Source organism: Acomys russatus, chromosome 27, assembly GCF_903995435.1.
Source record: "Acomys russatus chromosome 27, mAcoRus1.1, whole genome shotgun sequence".
Taxonomy (NCBI): Eukaryota; Metazoa; Chordata; class Mammalia; order Rodentia; family Muridae; genus Acomys; species Acomys russatus.
In genome coordinates this window covers 30,437,927-30,461,697 of record NC_067163.1, presented here as the reverse complement: position 1 = coordinate 30,461,697, position 23,771 = coordinate 30,437,927, and the positions used below count along the sequence as shown (strand labels likewise).

Sequence of the window (23,771 nt, the reverse complement as noted above, 5' to 3'; positions counted from 1 at the left end):
AGAGAGTTAACTCTCCCTCATCAGCCACCAATTGCCAATAGCTCCTCAGAAGAAGGTGGGTCTTTACAACTCACTCTGGATGAATCTTGTGCAGGTTTTAGCATGCAATCATAGGCACTATAAATTCATGTGCATATGAACTCTCATGTCCAGAAAACACAATTTCAATGCAGTCATCAACTACTTTTGCCTCTCAGAGTCCTTCCAGTTCTACTAATCCCCTTTAATCTCTTGTACCACTGTATAGAACTCAAAAGCTCCAGTACCAGTGACCACTTACTGATTTTGTAACCTCTATGGGTATTCCAAAGGAAACACATATAACTGAAGATTCAAAGCTAACATACACAAGTGAGAGAAAACAGGAGATGTTTATCTTTTGTGGTCTGGGTTACCTCATTCAGAATAATTGTCTCTAGCTCTATCCATTTACTTGAAATTTTTCATTTTTCTTTTTTTAAATATCATTTTCCTTAATGGCTGAATAAAATTTTGTTGTATAAATGTAGCACATTTTCATTATCCATTCATTAGTTGGTGGACATGGTGGACATCTAGCTATCCTGAATAGAGGATGGTGAACTCGTCTCTTAACATCAGGATATAGAATTTTCTTTTAAAAGATTTATTTATTTATTATGTATACGGTGCTCTGCCTGCATGACAGAAGGGGGCATTAGATCACATTTTAGATGGCTGTGAGCCATCATGTGGTTGCTGGGAATTGAACTCAGGACCTCTGGAAAAGCAGTCAGTGCTCTTAACCTCTGAGCCATCTCTCCAGCCTCAGGATATAGAATCTGCTCCAGCGTGATATAGCTAAATCTTATGGTAGATCTATTTCTAGCTCTTTGAGTGACCTCCACTCTGATTTTCATAGTGGCTGTACCAGTTATGCTTGCACCAGCAGTGGATAAGTGTATATTTTCCTCTTTTCCCACATCCATGCCAGCATGTATTGTCATTTCCTCCTCTTCCTCCTCTTCCTCCTCCTCCTCCTTCTCCTCTTTATCTTCTTCTTTTGTTTTTTTCAAGACAGGGTTTCTCTGTGTAGCCCTGGCTGTCCTTGACTAGCTTTGTAGACTAGGCTGGCCTCTAACTCACAGATATCCATCTGCCTCTGTGTCCCTCACCCCACCCCACGAGTGCTAGGATTACAGGTGTGCACCATCATGCCTGGCTACTGCTGCTTCTTCTTTTTCTTCTAACTGGACCATTGTGCCTAGGATGAAATAAAACCTCAAAGTAGTTTTAATTTGTCTGTTCCCGATGATTAAGCAAATTGAAGATTAAAAACAAAATGTTTCTCACCTAGATTTATATTTCACCTTTGAGAACTGTTTAGTTCCATGTTTGACTTTTTAATTGGGTTGTCTGTTTCCTTGATGTTTTATTTTTTGAGTTCTTTGTATACTCTAGATACTAATCCTCTGTGTAGCTGGCAGAGATTTTTCCTATTCTGTAGCTTGTCTCTTCACTAAAATGATCATGTTCTTTGCCATGGCTTTTTAGTTTCATGGGGGTCCCATTTATCAAATTTGGGCCTTAATTCCTTCACTTCTGGGGTCCTATGCAGAAAGTTCTTTCCCGTGCCAACCAATGATCCCATGAGATTTAGGGTATTGTGTTTTATGTTGTGGTCCTAGATCTATTTGAAATTGAGTTTTGGTCAGGGTCAGAGATAAGGGTCCAATTTTATTCCTTTACACATAGCTATGCAGTTTGACTAGCACAAATTTTTGGAGATGATGTATTTTCTCAAGTGTGCATTGTTGGCATCTTTATCAGAACTCAGGTACCTGTAGAAGGCTGTTTGTATATGGATCCTCAATTCTATTCCATTGATCAATGTCCTTGCCCTTCTGCAACCAGTTTTATTGATGCCAGGGGAACTGAGACCTTCCTAATTTGTAGTCATGGACTTAAATAATTGTTTAAAGTGTTAAATCACCATGCTGAAACTGTGATAGTCACTGGAATCACCTGGAACTCTTCAACACATTCTAGTGGCTTACACCTGTAGTCGTGGTTTACGAAGGAGGGTTGCTCCAAGTTCAAGGTTAGCCTGGAAAACAGAGTGAGTCCCAGGCCAGTCTGGGCTACAGAGTGAATATTGCCTAATAAATAAATACAAAACAACAACAACAACAATAACAAAACAGAACAGATCAAAATTCTAAGGCCTTACTACTACCACCTATAAGACATTGAGTCCCCTACCCCACTCTACCCCGCCTATCCCAGTGAGTAACACAGTTTAAGAACCAGTTATTTTGCTACAAAGGGGCAGAGAAAGTGGTTGGTGAAAAGATCAGCAGTTATATGTTCTATCAGAATACAAATGGGCCAATAAACAGTGCAGTTGACTCCAGCTGAAATTGTATATAAAACTTAAAACTGCAAACATTTTTCATCATTAGTTCTAAAGTTTATGAAAAAACTCACCATTGTAGCAGTTATTCTGAGCAAATGTTTTCAACAGGAATCATGACTTGAGAATTGATTTAAAAGAGCTTGAGATATAGCTTATCAGGAGAGAACTTGCCCAGAATTCACAAGGCTCCTGGGGTTTAATCTTCAGCCCTGAGAAAGGCAATCTCAAGGGATAGAAGCCAGGCATTTCAGGTAGAAGCAGAAAAGTCTTGGACTTAAAGTCAGCCTGGGCTGCATAATGAGACTTGAGAAGGAGGATGAGGAGGGGAGGGGAGAAGGGAGAGGAGGAGAGGGAGGAGGGAGAGGAGGAGAGGGAGGAGGAGGGTAAGGAGGGAGGAGGGGAGTCAGAGGGAGGAGAAACCGCAGCTGTAATGGTAGCCTTCTTCCACAAATTTAATAAAGCATTATGATTTCTTGCCTACATGTTAAGATATCAAGACAGTGTGCAGCACTAAGGAACGTGAAGCAGGTAGGTGAGTCCAAGGCCAACCTGTCAAACATGGACGTTCTGGACTAACCAGCAGGCTACACAGTGAGACCCTGCCTCAAGAAAGAGAGAGAAAGAAAACAGTGCACACCAACCTTCTATTATAGCTTCCTTCTTCTAAAAACATAAATAGTCCCTTACTTAGGAGACTAGCATTTCACATCATTATCTGGTATTCATGCATACCCAGATATCTAAAGATAGCATCTCAAAATGTCTGCACTACTGTAAGGCGGACAGGAGTCTCATCTCCACTTTACAGAGCAGGATCACTTTAGGAAATTGTTTAAAGTCATACAGCTAGAAAATGGCTGGGCCAAAATATGGTGTCAGGTCTTTCTGCAGAAGGCGCCTGTCTGTGTCGGCACTCCCGTGAAGTCACACATTTGAGCCCTTGATGAAACTGAAGCCCTTTGTGCGTCTGTGTTACTGAGCAGGTTCAATTCTTTCTAAGCTTTGATGGAGCTGATTCCCATCATTCTGTGTGATGGAAGGCTGAATGTAAGTACGGATGCAGTCCTGGCTGCCCCTCCAGTGCTCTGGAGCTGTATGTGATGAACCAATTGAGTCCGGTCTCATGAGGAATTCTTTTTCTCGTAGTTCTTTCAGTGGGAAGAATGGGAGAGATTCACAGCTTCATCTTGGTCACCATTGCTCTCCTAATGGGCAGGGAAAGCTGGGTAAGCCTCTCAGCAGACTGTTGTACCTGTAAGACCTGCTAGGAGATGGAATTTCTTTTTAATTTTCAGAAACCATTATTAACTTGCCACTACTAAAAAACTAAGGGTGGGAGGAATGCGAAGGTTCTGTGGAAACGTGTGGCACAAAGTAAACATTTAAATACTTTAAAAATGAAAATCAGGATTCACAACAAATCAGGGAAATATTTTTAAGCTGGCTGTTATTACCTTTTTCACATGCTCACCGGGCACTCAAAACTGGCCGTAGTAGTTAGCACTGGTCTTGGGTCAATATTGGACATAATTGACATGTACTACCAAGATTATCTGAGGGTGATTTCAATGAACCTGTGCCACCACTCATCCCAAAGGACTGAAGACTAACTTATTCGAAGTTCTGGGCAAAATAAAATGGCTTTCTAGTTGAACTAGCACTCTGAAATGGGAGTGGGAGACACAATAGAATCAAGGCTTTATTTAAGGTTTTATCTAGATTATTAGCACCATTCCTTTCCCATGGACATGGGATGCACATTGCCTTGCAGGCCCTTGAGAATGAGGACTGTTCGCAGGAGCAGGTGAGACTCAGAGCTCAGGTACACCAGCTGGAGACGCGGGTCAAGCAACAACAGGCCATGATCGAACGGCTCTTGCATGAGAAGGAAGTCCAGTTCCTGGATAAAGGCCACGAGGACAGTTTCATTGACCTTGGAGGCAAGAGGCACTATGCAGGTCAGAACTGGTTTTCTTAAACATTTCAACCATTCGTGTCACACATTCATAGGCAGGCATGGTCCTAGACACTCAGTGCCCTTGGGCTTTTTCTTTGTTCAGATTTTGACTTTTTGTTCGTAGTTTTCAACTCAGGATCTCACTACGTAGCTCAGGCTGCCCTGGTCCTTAACCATCTTTCCTGCCTCAGGCTCCTCAAGTGCTGGGATTTCAGGTGTGTCCCCCACCACTCTCAGCTCACCTCACATCTTGTTAAAAAGCTACGCCCATTCCAATTATAAGCAATATAACTCATTTCATCAATTTAAAATGTCTTCTACTATAGTTTATACTTTTTTCCTCTAGCATGTGCCCAAAAGTATTTGATATGAATACCAAGTATCAGAGAATTTCTGTATGTTAATAAGAAATCGGGACAACATATTGTTAAATATTCACCTACAAATGGCAGAGTATATAAATTGAGAATACTTATATTTAAACTTTGTTTTTATTCATATTTTTCCTCCTTATATGTATGCAGTTTTCCCTTCTGATTATTTTGAACTGGGTCTCTCTGTGCTGTCTAGTCTAGTCTTTAACTTCAGAGTGAAAACAATCCTTCTACCTCATCTTCCTGAGTAACATGGACCACAGGTGTGTGCCACCATACCTGGCTCTCTCCTCTGAAACCCACAGTGAAAAATAAATTACTAGAAGGAAAGAATGAAAAAAGAAAAAGGAAAATAAGTTTTTAAATACTTCTATTTAATGGTTTGGCATTTTTCCTTCTGATCAGGCCACCATTTATCTTCTAGAAAGAAACTAATATTTAACTGTGAGCTCAGTATAAATACCACTGCACACATCAATATTCCCCACAGGGGGAAATATGTCCTTTGCTGTCCTATGTATATGAATGGCTTCTGTTAGTGTAAGCAGTGGTGGTTAGAGACAGAGAACAGTGTCCAGAACTGTTCACAAGTCTTCTCTATGCTGCACTGCTATGGTATGTTAATTTCTCTGCTTATGAATATAAGTCTAAGTTAATCAGTTAACTGGTTGCTGTACAAGGTTTGGAAAGATATCCAATGCATTTAAAATATTTATTAATATCCCATATGTATGGATGTTTTGCCTGCATGTGTATGTCTGTGTACTATCTGCATGCATGGTGCCCGTGGAGGGCACAAGAGGGAGTCAGATCCTCTGGAACTGGAGTTACAGACAGTTGTAAGGTGCCATGTTGATGCTGAGAATTGAACCCAGGTCCTCTTGAAGAACAGCCAGAGCTATCTCTCTAGACCCGCTCAGGGTATTTTATCTCCCTGTTGACTATCAGAGTTGTGAAACACAGTTGATGCTCAGTTTTACAGAGCTTTTAATTCTTTTTTCCTTTTTCAGCTTTTTTTTGAGACAGGGTTTCTCTGTGTAGCCTTGGCTGTCCTGGACTCACTTTGTAGACCAGACTTGGCTTCAAACTCACAGCGATCTGCCTGCCTCTGCCTCCCGAGTGCTGGGACTAAAGGCATGAGCCACCAACGCCTGGCTTACAACTCAATTGTTATCCCATCACTTGTATCCTCCTGTTCCTCTCTCCCTCCCACTTTCACTCTATTCCCCTCCCCTAGGTCTATGATCAAGGGAGACCTCCTCCCCCATTATATGGTCATAGGCTATCAAGTCTCATCTTGATAGCCTGCTTATTCTTTCTTTGAGTGCCTCCAGCTTTCTTTATACCATCCAGGACCATCTGCCTAGAGGAAGCGCTTGCGTACAACAGGCTGGGCTCTTCCACATCAATTGCCAACCACAGAAATGAACCTCAGGCTTGTCCATTGGCCAATCTGGTTGGGGACATTTTCTCAATTGAGGTTTTTTTTTTCTTCCAAAATGACTCTTGCTTGTGTCAAGTTGACATAAAAAGAGCTAGCACATGAGCATCTTACTATTTAAACACCCCCCTCAACCCCTTAATGTTTCCCCTGCTCCCCTTTAGAAGTCAGAGAAGGCCAGAGCCATTGCTGGCAGAACATGTAACAGAACTGAGATTATTTCAGGCCAAAGGGACCTGGGAAACACAAAAAGATAGTTTGAAGAAGTCCCGGCGGCAAAGACACTGAAAGTGCATTCTAAGAAGAAAGCTCCAGAGAATATTAGTCGAGATATTAAATGAAGGGCCAGGCAACATCTACAAGGAATCAGACTCTGAATATGTCCTTGGAAGACAGTGATTATCTGCCATGGTCACTCATTCAAAGTAGCTGGTGACGACTCCATTTGCAAGTGTCAAGCTTGCCTGCACCGACCTAACAGCTAATGGGTGAGAGGTATGAGTTTTATGTTTGCATTAATGTCCCATGTTTTCAGCCAGTGGTAGTGGCACACACCTTTAATCCCAGCACTCAGGAGGCAGAGGCAAGTGGATCTCTGTGAGTTCAAGGCCAGCCTGGTTTACAGAGTTTCAGGATGGCCATGGCTACACAGAGAAACCCTGTCTTGAAAAAACAAAAGCAAAAGCAAAAAAAAAAACCTCAAAACAAAAAACCCATGTTCTCAAATGCCAAAAGCCCATGTGAGCAGTTTATGGGGGCTATGTCACAACTTGACATCTTGAGATCAAGAAATTCTAGTATTAAAAAAAAAACAAACAAAAAAAAAACACCTCTAGTATTTATTTATTTATTTATTTATTTATTTATTGAGACAGGGTTTCTCTATGTAGCCTGCCTTGGCTGTCCTGGACTCCCTTTGTAGACCAGGGTGGCTTCAAACTCACAGTGATCCGCCTACCTCTGCCTCCCAAGTGCTGGGATTCCAGGGGCATGCCACCACGCCTGGCTGAAACTCCAGTATTCAATAGTGAGTTAAAAAGTGTCTAATCTTTGCCTCCAAGATAGATGCTATCTTTATTTTAGTGTGTAGTATGAACTATCTGTCCAGGTGGAGATGTTATCTCAATATCTTTCGAGGCTGTCTGCCATACAACTATGTTTTAAAACATAGTCTAGAATATAAACTCTGTTGAAAAAATATGTGTACAAATGGGACCTATGGGGAGTTATCTATGACTATCTCCTCCATTGTACTTCAAGCTAGTTAATGAAGCATCACTTCAGGCCGAAAAATAATTTGTGAATTTGCTGTTGGATGTAAATGAAATTGTTTAAGAAGCAGGTCAGAGTTCTCACAAAATTTCTTTCCATGGGCTGATATGGGAGAGGGACAAGCGTGGAAAATTGAGGTGCATAGGGTCAAAATAAACCACACAGGTGTATGAAATATAATGAAATATTTTTTCAGATATAAGTATGTGTATGTGTATATATGTATGTATGCATATGTACACACACACACACACACACACACACACACACACACACACACATTAGCTACAGGTACTGTGTAGCCAGTCAAGAAAAACTGAGCTTAGATGCTAAAAAGTCCAGTCTCTGTTTTGAGAGTACTGGAGACCAGATCTGGAAAGCAATAGGTACTAAGGAACAAAGCAAGAAATCAGAAGCCGGGCGTGGTGGTGCACGCCTTTAATCCCAGCACTCGGGAGGCAGAGGCAGGCGGATCGCTGTGAGTTCGAGGCCAGCCTGGTCTACAAAGTGAGTCCAGGACAGTCAAGGCTACACAGAGCAACCCTGTCTCAAAAAACCATAAAAAAAAAAAAAAAAAAGAAATCAGTTACTGGAAAATTCAAATTTAAATGCTAAGGTCAGAGCAGGATTGACTGTACAAGCAGGAGTAAGATAAATACTTTTTGTTTTTGTTTTCAGTTTTTCAAGACAGGATTTCTCTGTATATAGCCCTGGCTTTCCTGGAACCACTCTGTAGGCCAGGCTGGCCTCAAACTCACAGAGATTCACCTGCCTCTGCCTCCCAAGTGCTGGGATTAAAGCATGTGCCAACACTGCCCAGCAAGATAAAAATGTTTTATATGATAAGGTGTGTGTGTGTGTGTGTGTGTGTGTGTGTGTGTGTGTGTGTGTGTGTTATGATGATAAAATGAATAATGGCTGTTTTAGATGACTGTTTCTGTATGTAACAACTAAAACAAATCTGGAAAGTCAGTATATTTGCATTTAATATTTTCCACATATAGTCCAGGCATGAAAGAGAAGAAGGAATACAATCTGAAATATAGATATGGTTAGATATTATTATACCTAGCATAGTTGCAAGGATTGACTCACAATAAATATATAAGGCAAACTTTACTTAAAATGTAATAGAGGGGTTGGAGAGATGGCACAGTGGTTAAAGAGTCTTTCACAGAGGAGTTGGGTTCAATCCCCAGCACCAGCATGGTAGATCATGGTATCTGTACATAGTTCCAATTCCAGGGGATCCAACACCCTCCATGGGCACCAGGAGCACACGTACTACGTAACCAAACCCATTAAGTCAAAACTTTAAAAAGTAATTAATTAAAAGCTAATTTTAACTGTATTATAACATGTAATGTCATATAAAGCATTTGATATTGTGCTCTCGTTAAAGTTTACGTTTTGGTGTTCTAAAATTTTAAAAAGTCTGTTCATGCATATGATTTGTACAAATTAGATGCCTTTGTTCTTATTTATAAGTCACTATACTGCTTAGTAAATTAGTGATTTCTCTGACTTATAATTCATCATATGCTAGCAAACATCTAATTACAAACAACCTAGTAATTTTTGCAAATGACGTATAAATCACATATATAATTAAGCTATCTTTTTTAAGCACGTGGAGGCTAATGACTTATGAATTAAATTATGTATTAAATTCACATTCATTGTCAACAATCACAGCACATCTGTTTGGCTAATGATACCTGCGGCTCTACAGTAGCCTCTACAGAAGACTGCAGCTCCTATGGCAGTTTCTTGAGGCAGTATGGGTAGTGGTTAAGACTCTTAGACACCAGGTACAAAGTCAATTGCCCTTTGTCTATCCGTGGCCCCTGGACAAATTACTTAACCACTGTGTTACATGTTCCTCCTCATAAAGTGGGAATGATAAACCTTTTTATTTGTCATAAGGATTGAATGACTTAGGATTTTTGATATAACATTTAGCCTAAAGAATAATGTCATATACGCATAAACATTACCATCTACTCTCTCCCTTGTTTTTAGAGAAAAGATCCCACTCACTCTATGTCACAAGAATATTGCAATACCCAAGGAGCCACTTTTTTTTTCTTTTTTTTCTTTTCTTTTCTTTTTTTTTTTTTTTTTTTTTTTTTTTTGCCTGTTTACTTTCTTCTTCTGTCACCTGGAAATGAGGGTGACTATGGCAAGGCTAGTTCTGACATGTCCCGGAATGCTCTATAGACTGGTATATGTCCCCTGTTTCTAGCCTCTAAAAAAAAATTAAGAATGCAAGGTACTCCAGGAATGATGGCTCATGTCTGTAATTCCAGGGCTAAGGAAACTAATGCAGGTTGGGAGGTAAAGGCTAACTGGATAGCCTGGAATAGACATAGTCTCCCAAAAACCAAACCAAAAACCAACATGGTTGCTAGGGGAGAGGGAGCCATTTTCAGTCTTTAGTTCTTAGCCTTTGAGCTTCAGCCACCATTCTGAGACAACAAGGAAAAAAATACACCTGCTAAGCTGAGATGTTACTTTATGATGCTTAAACACATAGTCTTCCTTAACTGACTTGCTTTCTATGCATTAGAGAAACAAGTAGGATACAATGTTTGTCAGAGAGAAGCTCACACAGGTTTTCTTCCAGTAGCATATGAGCCTTCAAAAAGCTGTGCTTTAGGGCTGGAGAGATGGCTCAGAGGTGAAGAGCACTGACTGCTCTTCCAGAGGCCCTGAGTTCAATTCCCAGCAACTACATGGTAGATCACAAGCATCTATATATGATGTGATCTGATGCCCTCTTCTAGCATGCAGGTGTACATGCAAGCAGAGCACTGTATACATAATAAAAACAAACAAACAACAACAAAACCTATGCTTTAAAAAAAAGAAAAAGTCCTATAAGCTGGGTAGTGGTGGCCCACACCTTTTTATCCCAGGTGGGTCTCTGTGAGTTCGAGGCAAGCCTGGTCTCTGGAGTGAGTTCCAGGACAGTCAGGGCTACACAGAAAAACCCTGTCTAAAAAAAAAAAAAAAAAAAAAAAAAAAAAAATTCTATAAAATGCTGGAAAGATGGCTCAGAGCTTAAGAACACAGACTGTTCTAGTAAAGGGCCTTAGTTTTGTTCCCAGCATCTGTATCAGGCAGCGCACAACTGCCTGAGATTCCAGCACTCTGGCTACAAGAATCTGGCATCCTCTTCTGGCCTGTATTCATCCACTCACTCATGCACGTACCTCCCCCCCACCCCCAGTATACATATGATTTTTAAAAAATAGGTAAAACATTTAATTTATTTGTTTGTTTGTCTCGAGATAGGCTTTCTCTGTGTAGCATTGGCTGTCCTGGACTCACTTTGTAGACCAGGCTGGCCTCAAACTCACAATTATCTGCCTGCCTCTGCCTACCAAATACTGGGATTAAAGGCGTGCACCAGTAAAAAATAGTTTAAAAGTCCTATTTATTCACAGCATTTCCAACCTGTCCTTCTCCCACCTGCATGCCAGTGGACTGAGTGAGTTGACATGCTTCAAACATAATATCTAGTTGATGTTTTAAAAATTATTTACTTTTTCCTTTAGTCCCAGCACTCGGGAGGCAGAGGCAGGCAGGTCACTGTGAGTTTGAGGCCAGCCTGGCCTACAAAGTTAGTCCAGGACAGCCAAGGCTACACAGAGAAACCCTGTCTTGAAAAAAAAGAAAGAAAAAATTATTTTTAATTTATGTATATGTATGTGTATCAGCCATGCACATGAATACCTCAAGAGGACCAAAAAAAAAAAAAAAAAAAAAGCTTCCTATCCCTGGGACTGCAGTTACAGATGATTGTGAGTCACCATGTGGGTGCTGGGGACGGAACCTGGGTCCTCTGCAAGAGCACCCAGTGATCTTAACTGTTGAGCTATCTTTTCAGCCCCTCTACTTGATATTTTAATCTCTATTTTTGATCAAAATGTCTGGGTTTCTGCTATCACAGTTTAAGCCATGCTTCTCCCATGACAAACTCCTTGAATTGTTTGTTCTTTATAAGCTGTTAGCTTTTTTGATGTATTTGCCGACTTAAAAATATCTGCTGGGACATTTTTTGGTTGGTTTGTTTGTTTTCTCCCATTAAAAACTTTCCTTAGGGGTGTTTAGTTGTGTTTGGCATTTTCTTCTGGGGAAAAGAAAATTTAAAAAGTAAACAACTAAAAGATGGCACAAAATAAAAACAAACAGAAAGTGTTGGCAGAAACCCCATATTTGTGAAGTTTTTCTAAAGCAAGTTTGAGTTAATCATTTCCATATTTGCCTGGAAAAGATTTTGAACTTTGTGCATCTTTGCTGTTCAGCTCTTTGGTAGGAGATTAACTAGGAGCTGGGAGCTCTTCCCCACATGAGAGAAAATATGCTGATTTGGATGAAAGTTTTTAAAGATATACATGGCCACAAAACACAAGCTTTTAAATGACATTGAGTTGAGAGTTCATGAACATTTTCTCCTTGTTTAGTTACCTAACAGGACCCTTTTTATAAGCCAGCACACACAAAGAACACTGTGTGTTTGAATCTTGAAAGTATATGCGTGAAGTAAGCCTACATCAGTCCAAAGACCAGCAGCTCACCAACAGGAGGGCCTGATTGAAGTCAACCTTGTGAAAGTCTGTTTATTTTCTCTGCTGAGTCCCACTGCCCACTCAATTAATATGATGTGTTTCATATCCATCGACAATGTGGCATCAAGACAATGAACTAAAGAAAGATTTTTTTAAAAATCTATTAAGTCTTACAGCACCTGTCTCGAAAACAACAACAAGAATTCAGTCATACAGCACTTTTAAAAAGGAAATTAACAGAACAATAAAAGTAAAATATAAGAGATTTTACATAATTACTTTCAGATGTCTGTGCCTGGCTAACTCTTGAGACTACTTTTTCTGTAGTGGGCCCTGTTCTAATCATCTGCAAGCTGCCTGGGCTTCTACGTAATACTTAACCACACTCCCCAAGTCTGCTCAAGTCAGCCCAGCACTGTGGCTCTCGGCCTTCCTAATGCTGTGACCCTTTAATACAGTTCCTCATGTTTGGTGAACCCCCCACCCATAAAAGTATTTTTGTTGTTAGCTCATAACTCTAATTTTACTACTAATTCTGTAAATAATTTTGGGAATAGAGGTTTGTCAAATGTGTCTTGATGCACAGGTTGAGGACCACCAGCCTAGAGTGAAACCCAGTGGGTATTAGCTTGCCCCTTCTCAGGTCACTTAAGAAACTAAGATTAGCTGTGCATGGCAGCTCACACCTGTAATCTCAGCAGTCTGGGAGGCAGAGGCAGGCAGATTCTGTGAGTTGGAGGCCAGCCTGGTCTACCAAGTGAGTCCAGGATAGCCAAGACTACACAGAGAAACCCTGTCTCGAAAACAACAAAAAGAAACTAATACTGTGACAAACTGGTAGCTATCTAACTTCAGAAGACAAAGAAAAATACCATGGGGAAGAAAAATGCAAGCATGAAAAAAGAAAAAAGAAAGAACAAAAGCTCGTAATTTTTAACAAAAACATCCAAGAATGTGTGCATTATTATTTTTTAATGTATCAAAACTGAAAGATTATTAAAAAATTATCAAGATTACTGTTTGGGATCCAGTCCCAATATAATTCATATTATAATATTTGTATGGCATCACAGTTATATTTTCTTTTCTTTCTTTTTTGTTTTTTGTTTTGTTTTGTTTTGTTTGGCTGTCCTGGAACTCACTCTGTAGACCAGGCTGTCTCAAACTCTGAAATCTACCTACCTCTGCTTCTCAAGTTGAATTTATATTTTCAATGTTCAATTCACTGGACAGTAAGTTTCACAATGCTGTCCAATGAGTGACAAGCCCCACTTAAGCACAAAAGAATAAACTAAATACAAATGACTTGTTTTTAACTGGCTTGTTTTTAACCAGATCTTAGCAAGATGTCAATGATAATTATGTCATAAGAAAGAAAGCAAGGGGGCTGGAGAGGTGGCTCAGAGGTTAAGAACACTGCCTGCTCTTCCAAAGGTCCTGAGTTCAATTCCCAGCAACCACATGGTGGCTCACAACCATCTATAATAAAATCTGGTGCTCTCTTCTGGCTTGCAGGTGTACATTCAGACAAAACATTGTATACATAATAAATGAATAAATCTTTTAAAAAAAAAAGAAAGAAAGAAAGAGTTTTCTAAATATACACTAGAAGATTGTAGGCATGACACAACTGACTTCTTAAAGAAACCAGAAAACTTCCAATTCAGAAGATGTACAAGATGGCCAGGCGGTAGTGGCGCATGCCTTTAATCCCAGCACTTGGGAGGCAGAGGCCGGTAGATTTCTATGAGTTCGAGGCCAGCCTGGTCTACAAAGCCAGTCCAAGGCCACACAGAGAAACCCTGTCTTAAAAAAAAAAAAAAAAAAAAAAAAAAAAAGATGTATCAGATGGCATTTTAAATTTGTTTATTTTTATGTGTTTAAGTTTTTGCCTGAACTCATGACACCCATGGGGGTCAGAAATAGGTGGCAGATGTCCTGGAACTACAGTTATGAACAGTTATAAGCCACCATGTGGGTACTGGGAACCGACCTGGGGTCCTCTGGAAGAACAAGTGCTCTTAACCACAGAGCCATCTCCGGAGCCCGAATGGCTTTTTAAGAACTTCTTATGCATTCCATTTGTTTTTTATCTGTCTCCACTGATATTGAATTTCCGGAGCAAAGACACATAACCAATGTTACATTACTTTGTGTTGTAACAGATTGTTCAGAGGTTTACAATGATGGGTTTAAGCAGAGTGGATTTTACAGAATCAAGCCTCTCAAGAGCCCGGCAGATTTCTCTGTATATTGTGACATGTCTGATGGAGGAGGATGGACTGTAATTCAGAGACGATCTGATGGCAGCGAGAACTTTAACAGGTACCTGCTTGTTGTTTGTTTGTTTGTTTGTTTGTTTGTTTGTTTTTAGAGACAGGGTTTCTCCGTGTAGCCCTGGTTATCCTGGAGCTTTGTAGACCAGGCTGACCTCTAACTCACAGAGATCCGTCTGCCTCTGCCTTCTGAGACCTGGGATTAAGGTGTGAGCCACCACTGACTGGCCAACAGGTAACTGCTTTAAAAGATTTTTTTTTCAGGTACCTGCTCTTAACAAATAATTATTTGGCATAGCAGATGTGAGACTTCTGAGTTAAGCCTTCTTATGCCTTATACTTATTAATGTGACAGAATTTTACTTTCTCATTTTTAAGTAAGAATACAGAGAGTGGGGCTGCAGAGATGGCTCAGAGGCTAAGTGCACTGGCTGATCTTCCAAAGGACCTAAGTTCAGTTTCCAGCAACCACATGGTGACTCACAACCATTTATAATGAGATCTGGTGTCCTCTTCTGGCATGTAGGCGTACATGCAAGTACAACAGTGTATACAAAATAAATAAATCTTTTTTAAAAATTTTTTTATTTACTTATTATACAGTGCTCTGTGTGTATATATATATATATATATATATATATATATATAGAGAGAGAGAGAGAGAGAGAGAGAGAGAGAGTGAGCGAGCTAACCAAGAGAATACTGGAGATGAAAGAATGTGAGTAATACCATAGGTACTTCAGGTGTCCATTTGTATTTTACTAAAATGAGGTTTCAATTTAACTGTTTTAGGGGTTGGAATGACTATGAAAATGGCTTTGGAAACTTTGTCCAGAACAATGGTGAATATTGGCTGGGAAACAAGAACATTAACTTACTGACTATGCAAGGTACGTTTTGCACTTGCATGCAGGAGGCAGGAGCTCATGGCTTCAGTCCCCAGCACTATATTTTCTCATAGATATTTTTTCTATTCCTTGAAAGACAATGTCTTGTCAAAATCAAAGACTTGAGTTACTGACAAATGTATATAAGAAAATTTATCACCACAATAATACCTTGTGATAAACCACGTCAAAATAGTAGTATTTGGGGGGCTAGAGAAATGACTCATGGCTCAAGGGTTATATTATATTGCTTCTCCCAGCACCCACACCAGGTAGTCCACAGGTGCCTATTACTCCAGCTGCAGGAAATCTGTGCTCCTTTTTGGCCTCTGAAGACACCCACATATGTGGCATTACTCCCACAGACCCCTATACATACCTATAACAATCAGTCTTGAAGACATAAAATCAGTCATTTAAATGATAAACCTCTATATAATTCCCCATACATGTTCACTTGTATGGTTATAACTAGAGTTCAAGTCTAAAATTTTATGTTCAATCATAATTTTTCAGTATTTTATTTTTTATATTCTTTGGCTCCCATCCATCACTCTCCTTAACTTGCCGATCGCTTGAGCCTGTAATCAGCCCCCTTTAGGTCTGGTACTCAGTATTTCATAAGGTACAGTTGCACTGCCCAAGAAAACACGCTAAGTCACACTGGCAAGCAAAGGCTTATTTTGTCCCAGCCAAGCTCAGACAGCTACTGCTCAGTCTATATTCAAGCTAGTCAGTAGGATATTAATTACAAGGGTCTTTGGGACATAAGAGTGGTAGCTACACAGTAGCCTAACCATGGTGTGTCATGCTTTCTCTGTGATCAGTGCTCTCTAAGTCTATATAAAGTTTCCTTTCCCTCAGCCAGGTGTGGTGCCACATGCCACTAATCCTAGCACTTGGGCAGGAGACAGAGGCAGGCAGTTCTCTGAGTTCTAAGGCCAGTCTAGTCTACAGAGAGTCCAGGACAGCCAGGGCTACAAGAGATACCCTGTGTCAAAAAAAAAAAAAGTTTTCCTTTCCCTCAACATAGAAAGTATTCTAGTTTTATGAGTGTTTTGTTTTTCTTTGCTAGATATGTAACACTTACCATGCCACATTCTGTTTCTTTTGTATATTAGTATTTTTTTTTAAGGTCTTTGTTTAAGTTATGGACATCCCGGGTAGAATCTTTGTGTCATCCCAAACATTTCTCGGTATTTTTTGTGTATATTTTTGCCCAGAGGGGCGTTTTCAACAAATCTGATTGCTCTTCATCTTTTCTGGCTTGGTGCTGGGTGTTGAAAGTGGGCCCCTGCGCATGGTAAGCATGCCTTCTGCCACATATCTACAGCTCCATCCCCTGTCAGGATCCTTAGTTCCTCCTCTAATGGGTCTTAGACAATTTGATAGCTGATCTTTTGCTCTAACAGGAAAAATAAACAAGTTCATCTGTAAGTGGGTGATGATGACTATATTATAAGACACAGCCCGACTAATAGATATTATAGGATGCCGTTAATGCTAATTATTCTCTTTTTCTTTCTGAGACAGGGTTTCTCTGTGTAGCCTTGGCTGTGTTATACTCACTTTGTAGACCAGGCTGGCCTCGAACTCACAGTAATACGTCTGCTTCTGCCTCCCGAGTGCTAGGATTAAAGGCATGAGCCACCACGCCCGGCTAATAGTAATTATTCTTAAGAATACAATTCTTATTGAAATTAAGAAAAAAGGGATAAAATTTGTAGTTGTTAAAATTACTATTTTCACCAGCTCTCTCCTTCTCCACCCCCCCTCTTTTGAGTTTTTTGAGATAGGGTTTCTCTGTGTAGCCCTGGATGTTCTGGAGCTTACTCTTTAGGCCACACTGGCCTCAAAACTAGCTGTTTCTGCCTCCTTAGAACTGGCATTAAAGGCATGTGCCACCACAACTGGGCTATATGTCTTATCTATTAACTAAAAATGACATTTTCTGATCTTTAAAAAATGAAGCATACTATTATCTGTACATTTGTTTTTATTCTTTGGTAGATTTTCCCCACCTTACTATTTTGCTGTCATTGTTTTCAAGTAAAATAAACAGTAAAATGCTCACATTGTATCACACTGGAGTCACTGTTTATTCTTTGAAAACTGATTCTTGGCAGAAGAAATGGTAAAAGTAAAACAAAGCTGCAATTTATTTTTAAACCTTAATAGTCAATGGCATGTTATCTTATTGTTTCTATTGATTTTTTTTTTAGGAGACTACACTTTAAAAATTGACCTGACAGATTTTGAGAAAAACAGTCGTTTTGCACAATACAAAAGTTTTAAAGTTGGTGATAAAAAGGTACTAAAAATTTATATAGGCAATGTCTTGAGTTTATGTTGAAAATATGCAGCTAAACTTCAAGTCTATAGAAATAAAAACATATGTCCTATTTTGTTTATTTAATATGTTTCAAAAATGTTTCCCACTGATTGTGGAAAAATGCCTCTTTTTCCTTTAGTCTTTTTATGAACTGAGTATTGGAGAATATTCTGGAACAGCTGGAGACTCCCTTTCAGGGACTTTTCACCCTGAAGTGCAGTGGTGGGCTAGTCACCAAAGAATGAAGTTCAGCACATGGGACAGAGATAATGACAACTACAAAGGGAACTGTGCTAAAGAAGAGCAGTCTGGCTGGTGGTTTAACAGGTTTGGTGCTTTATACACACAGTTGTAATGACATTTCACACACACTGTTGTAATGACACTTCACACACACTGTTGTAATGACACTTCACACACACAGTTGTAATGACACTTCACACACACAGTGTAATGACGCTATACACACACAGTGTAATGACGCTTTACATACTGTTGTAATGATGCTTGACACACAGTTGTAATGTTGCTTCACACACACAGTTGTGTTACATGAGTTCTAGGCCAGCAGGATCTTGCTTTTAAAAACAAGCATCTTGCATAGAAATTAACCATACCCAAAGTGATGTGTTTTTTAAAAGGTCATTTAGTTAGTTAGTTAGTTAGTTAGTTAGTTAGTTAGTATGTATACAATGTTGTATCTGCATGTTTGCCTGCCTGCCAGAAGAGGGCACCAGATCTCATTATAGGTGGTTACTAGCCATTCTGTGGTTGCTGGAAATTGAACTCAGGATCTTTGGAAAAGCAGCTAGAGAGCTCTGAGCCATTTCTCCAGCCTTCAAAGTGTTGTTTTAATTTGCATGTTTTTATAATACATTTATTTTTTTTAACTAAGAAGAAAGAAAGAAAGAAAGAGAAGAAAAAGAAAGGGAGGAAGGGGTTTGGGCACTATATTAACCAACCAGGTCTTCATCATCATTTTTTGTTGTTGTTTTCATTTTGTTTTTCGAGAGAGGGTTTCTCTGTCACATGGAGCCCTGGCTGTCCTGGACTTGCTCTGTAGACCAGGCTGGCCTCAAACTCACTGAGATCCTCCTGCCTCTGCCCCTGAGTGGAGGGATCAAAGGCGTGCACCACCATGCCCAGCCTCAGTGCCTCATATCTTACAAGATAACCACTATCACTGCTGTCATTTTACTGCTTTCCATTCATTGTGACTTTTATTATCTCATTGGTTGCAAGACTTCCCAAAGTAGGAAAAACTGCTACAGTATTCTTGAACTGTATTCCTACTGCAACTGCTGTGTGAATACTTTAACATTATTACCAAGCTCATTCTTTTGAGGGTGAAAGGGCTCGGGGACTGGGTTCTGGGGATCAAATCCAGGGCTTTGTGCATGATAGGCAAGCATTCGACTACCGAGAGACACCCTAGCTTCATTTCATTTTTGATGACACAAAGTTCATTTTTTATAAAACAGAGATACGTTTCTTTTTTATTGTTGTTGCCCCTGCCCCCCTTGAGACAGAAGGTCTTATAGCCCAGGTTAGCCTCAATCTCACTGTTCAGCTGAGAATGACCTTAAAGCCCCTATTCCATTGCCTCTACCTCTCAAATGCTGGGATTGCGACCTGATCTGTGCCACTGTACCTAGTTGAAATCTGCCTTCTTGCCAGGTCTCCTCTCAGTAGCTATAGAATAGCTGCAACTCCATTTCAACCTAAGTCTTCCAGGCCCTGAGTGCAAGGTAATGCATTGTACTGTTTAGAGTTGTCTCTGCTTCCTTTAACTGTTTCCAAGCTGCTTAAAAAAAAAAAAAAAAATCATACTGTTAGGCAGGGATGGAAACTTCTTGCAGTTTTCTTTTTAAACGACACAGCTGGCCTGCTCTGTGGGCAAAGCAGGTGTGGAACTCGTTAGACAAAGCAGCAGCTTTGGAGATCGTTTCTCATTAGAAAACAGGAGGCACCTCAAAAATATCTGGACAACTAAGCTTTATGTTCAGAAATCTTTGTCGATTATGAGGTGTCGTGTTTTCCATAACTGAAGACTATCCATGTAAATCCTATAATCTTTATAATTTTTTTAGTGTAAATAAAGTATCTTAGAATCTATATGCTATCGAGTGGTCAATTCTGTAAATGCTAACTTTCCTTAAAACCACGAAAATATTATGACATCAATTGTTGTGCAATGTTGTTTTTTTCACTAGTTTTGTTTGTTGGAGACATGGTCTTACTATGCACTGTGATCTGATCTTAAACCCATGGAAATTTTCCTCCCTCAGCCTCCCAAGTGCTGGAATTACAGGTAGAAGCAATCAGGCCTGGCAGGTTTAAAGGGGTAGATTCAATGCAGATACCACAAGTTTAAGGAATTTTCGATCAGTTAAAAAATATATATATGGTTGCAAAAATAGTAGGCTTCTCCCATGGCTTTTACTTTTCTAAAAATCAAGTCTATTTAACACTCACCCAGTTAATAAGAAAATAGAGTACACACAACAATATGAAGGGCAGAGAAGGAAAATCACTAAATGATTTTCTCCTACTGTGCAAATTTGAAACTTGGTGATAATCTTTTCCCTCTTGGCTTTCTTGTTCCTAAAAAATATATATATATATTCTAAGTAAGCATTATTTAAGACTCACCTATAATTAGCAATGTCATCTGCAAACATCCTTTAATGTCTAATTTCGAATAGACTTAAATAAATAATCATTAATATTCCCAAGATCTGAAGTGTGTACCTTATCCAGTCGGTCAGTCATTTTTGTGCCTGGATGGCAGTTGCACACACATTAAAGCAGGCAAATAAATGATATCGTTGAGTTTAGAAACAGGGGTTGGGGAGAACAATACAGGCAGTTCAGTAGCAGGAAGTACCCAAGAAAAACGGAAAGTAGATTGTTCCAGAATCTTTACTCTTTGTTTTCTGTGTCACATCTAATTTCCATGGATTGTTGGTACTTGCCAGTGATTCTTACTGAGGCTGGAATTGCAGTGCCCTCCACAGATTTATATATTTATAGCCAGCTTTCCTGCAGGTTAGCTCCTTCTGTTTCCTAGCCACAGTCACGTAAAAAGCAGCTGCCACGTGTTTCTGCCACAGACGCGTGTGCCCTGTGCTTTTTCCACCAGGAAAGATTCCAACCTCCTGAATCACTTGCCAACTTCAGTCCTCCTCCCGGAAGTTGCATTAGTGTGGTGTTTGGTCATGGCTGAGAGAAAACTAACTAAAACACTCATCGCTGCCCCATCTTCCTTGCTGGCCTTGCACTTAGGGCAAGCATTGTACCCCTCCACCGCCAGGTGCCAGCTGCTTCTTTACCGTGAAACACCAATCTTCAATAACTAGTGTCAAGTCCAGGCTAGAAGCTAAAGGGTACTGAAACACTGGCCCCAGGGTGTGAAGTAGTGGGACCTACATCCTGTTTTTCAATAGGCTACAAAGTCAGACTGAATATAAAAGTGTATGTAGCAGATGTCTCTATATAAAGATATATCCAAACATTTATTCTGGAAGGTTTTCTTTTTAAATGTCATTTCTCTCTCTCTCTTTCTCTTAAAGATTTATTTTATTATTTATACAATACTCTGCCCGTATTACACCTACAGGCCAGAAGAAGGCACCAGATCTCATTATAGATGGTTGTGAGCCACCATGTGGTTGCTGGGAATTGAACTCGGGACCTCTGGAAGAGCACACAGTGCTCTTAACCACTGAGCCATCTCCCTAGCCCTTAAATATCACTGCTTATGATACTTTAAAAATACAGTGGATATTGAATCCCTGCAGATTTAGCATGTGTGGTTCCAATTCGTCCTAACTCTTTAAATTAGGAGGCCTGCCAGGATGGCTAATAAAAGCAAATCACAAGCTTATTGTGAATGAAGGGTGCACTTTTCTGATTCAATGGTTAGGGTTTTTTTTTTTCCCTAGATTTTTTTTTAGACTACTTCTGAGTATTCTTGTAGCCTAGAGTCTGATCATTAGTTACTGCAATAACTAAATATATGATGATTAGTATCATAACAGGAAAATTAGCACAAACTGCTACATGAAGTGTTTGAGTTTTTTTGTTTTTGTTTTTTGAGACACGGTTTTTCTGTGTAGCCTTGGCTGTCCTAGACTCGCTTTGATATATCAGGTTAGCCTTGAACTCACAGAGATGTACCTGCCTCCACCTCACCAGTGCTGGGATTAAAGGCATGTGGCACCATTAAGTGGCTTTTTGTTGTTGTTGTTTTTTGCTTGGTTGGTTTTTTTGAAACAGGGTTTCTCTGTGTAGCCTGGCTGTCCTGGACTCACTTTGTAGAACAGGCTGGCCTCAAACTCTGCCTCTGTCTCCTGAGTGCTGTGGCACATGAAATTTTTGTATGTCAAGGACAAATGCCAAAGGAGGAAGAAGGAAATGTTTTAAATTTTATGATAACCTAACAAAACTAACTAGATTGGTCCAGTATATGTAAAAAATTAACTTGGCAGCCTAGACAAAAGGTTATTTGCTGATAGCTAGGACATTTTTTAAAGGAGGTCTGTTTGCTTATCTTGAAGATAATTGATATGCTAACAATTCAAAGGGGGAAGTTTGGATTGTGAAAGCCACATCCTGGCTGCAGATTGGTGAAGCTGGAAGCACAGGCTACCCAGGAAGCAGCGGCAGAGCCCCCTTGCCCCACATCTTACATTGCTAATCATGCATTGTTGTTGGCCAAGCACAAAGGTAACACTGTTCAAACAAGAGGATGCAGGTGAAGGTTACAAAGCAGTTTTTCTTTGCTTCTTTGTCCTTTTTGTTTAAAAAAAATTACTAAGAGCTAAAACACTAAGCACAGGCCTTTAATCACAGCACTAGGGAAACAGAGGCAAGAGGATCTCTGAGTTCCAGGCCAGCCTGGTCTACAGATCGAGTTCCAGGACAGCCAGGGCTTCCAGTTCCAGGACAGCCAGGGCTGCACAGAGAAACCCTGTCTCAAAAAACCCAAAAGAAAAAAAAAAAGAAAGAAAGAAAGAAAGAAAAGAAAAGAAAGAAAGAAAACTGAAAAGCTTATTTTTCAAGTAGTCTGGATGGATGCTCACATTTACTATGGGACCAAAACTCACCTGTTTAAACAACATTTGTTTGTAGAAAAGTCTCAGGTTTGGTTTAAAAAAAAAAAAAAAAAAGGTTCTTTTCTGAGAAATGCCAGAAGTCATCGTCTAAAAACTTTGCTCATTTCTTTGCAAGATAAAACATTCCTCAGGTGTACTTTTCTTCCGATTGACATGTTTTCTTTTGTTCTCCCACTAGGTGTCACTCTGCCAACCTGAACGGTGTGTACTATCAGGGCCCCTACACATCAGACACTGATAATGGCGTTGTCTGGTACACCTGGCACGGGTGGTGGTACTCCCTGAACTCTGTGGTTATGAAGATTAGGCCCAACGACTTCATTCCAAATATCATTTAGTTGTCTCCCACTGGGCTCTCCTTTCTGTAATCCATTGCGGTTGGAAATATTTGAAAAATACAATTCTGAGTAACAGACACATGGTGTTGGTAATGGTGTGTGACGTCTCGTTCTCCGCACTGCCTCTGTTACTTACTGTGCTTTAATTTCAGCATACACAATACTCACCAAATAGATGTAGATTATGTAAATTTATTGAGTTCCTATGTGCATAAGGGGATGATAAGAGTCCAAACTGTATTTTTTTTTAAAAAATCACTATAGACTAATTAACATGATTAAGAAATAACATAAGCTTAAATTTTTTAAAATAATAAATAACGTAGCACATCTTTAATCCCAGCACTCGGGAGGCAGAGGCAGTCGGATCGCTGTGAGTTTGAGGCCAGCCTGGTCTACAAAGTGAGTCCAGGACGGCCAAGACTACACTGAAAAACCTTGTCTGAAAACTACCCCACAAAAAAGAAAAAAGAAATCTTATATACATGCAACTGAAAAAAAGCCATGGTGACGATGATGTTTTGGCCAAAATCAACCACATAGATAAGCATTACAAGTTGGGGTTTGAATTAAGGTCTCTGGCTTTAGAGTTAAACTGTTAAGCACAATCTAGGTTCTTAAATGGCATAATCACTACTCGCATCTTCGGGATATTTCCTTAAAGGTACAGAAGTACACCTTTCACACCTTTCCTCATGGGCCTTATTTTATGCCTGATGTTAGTTGACAGTGAAGAAGCAATGGCCTCACCTTACACCATGAGTCAGCCTGAGGAGGCATTGCTCTTGTCATTTAACTGAACTGAGAATTTCTGGATCTAAGTTTTGCT

General features: G+C 39.8%; 1 protein-coding gene across 1 annotated transcript; it reads left to right on the top strand.

The window, feature by feature from the left end:
• Positions 1 to 4,112: 4,112 nt before the first annotated feature.
• Positions 4,113 to 23,015, top strand: Fgl1 (fibrinogen like 1). Its single transcript, XM_051169902.1, has 6 exons — positions 4,113 to 4,332; positions 14,158 to 14,317; positions 15,061 to 15,158; positions 17,378 to 17,466; positions 17,627 to 17,814; positions 22,783 to 23,015. The coding sequence occupies exons 1-6, from the start codon at positions 4,128 to 4,130 to the stop codon at positions 22,940 to 22,942; spliced, it is 900 nt and encodes a 299-aa protein (XP_051025859.1). The 5' UTR covers positions 4,113 to 4,127; the 3' UTR covers positions 22,943 to 23,015.
• The last annotated feature ends 756 nt before the right edge of the window (positions 23,016 to 23,771 follow it).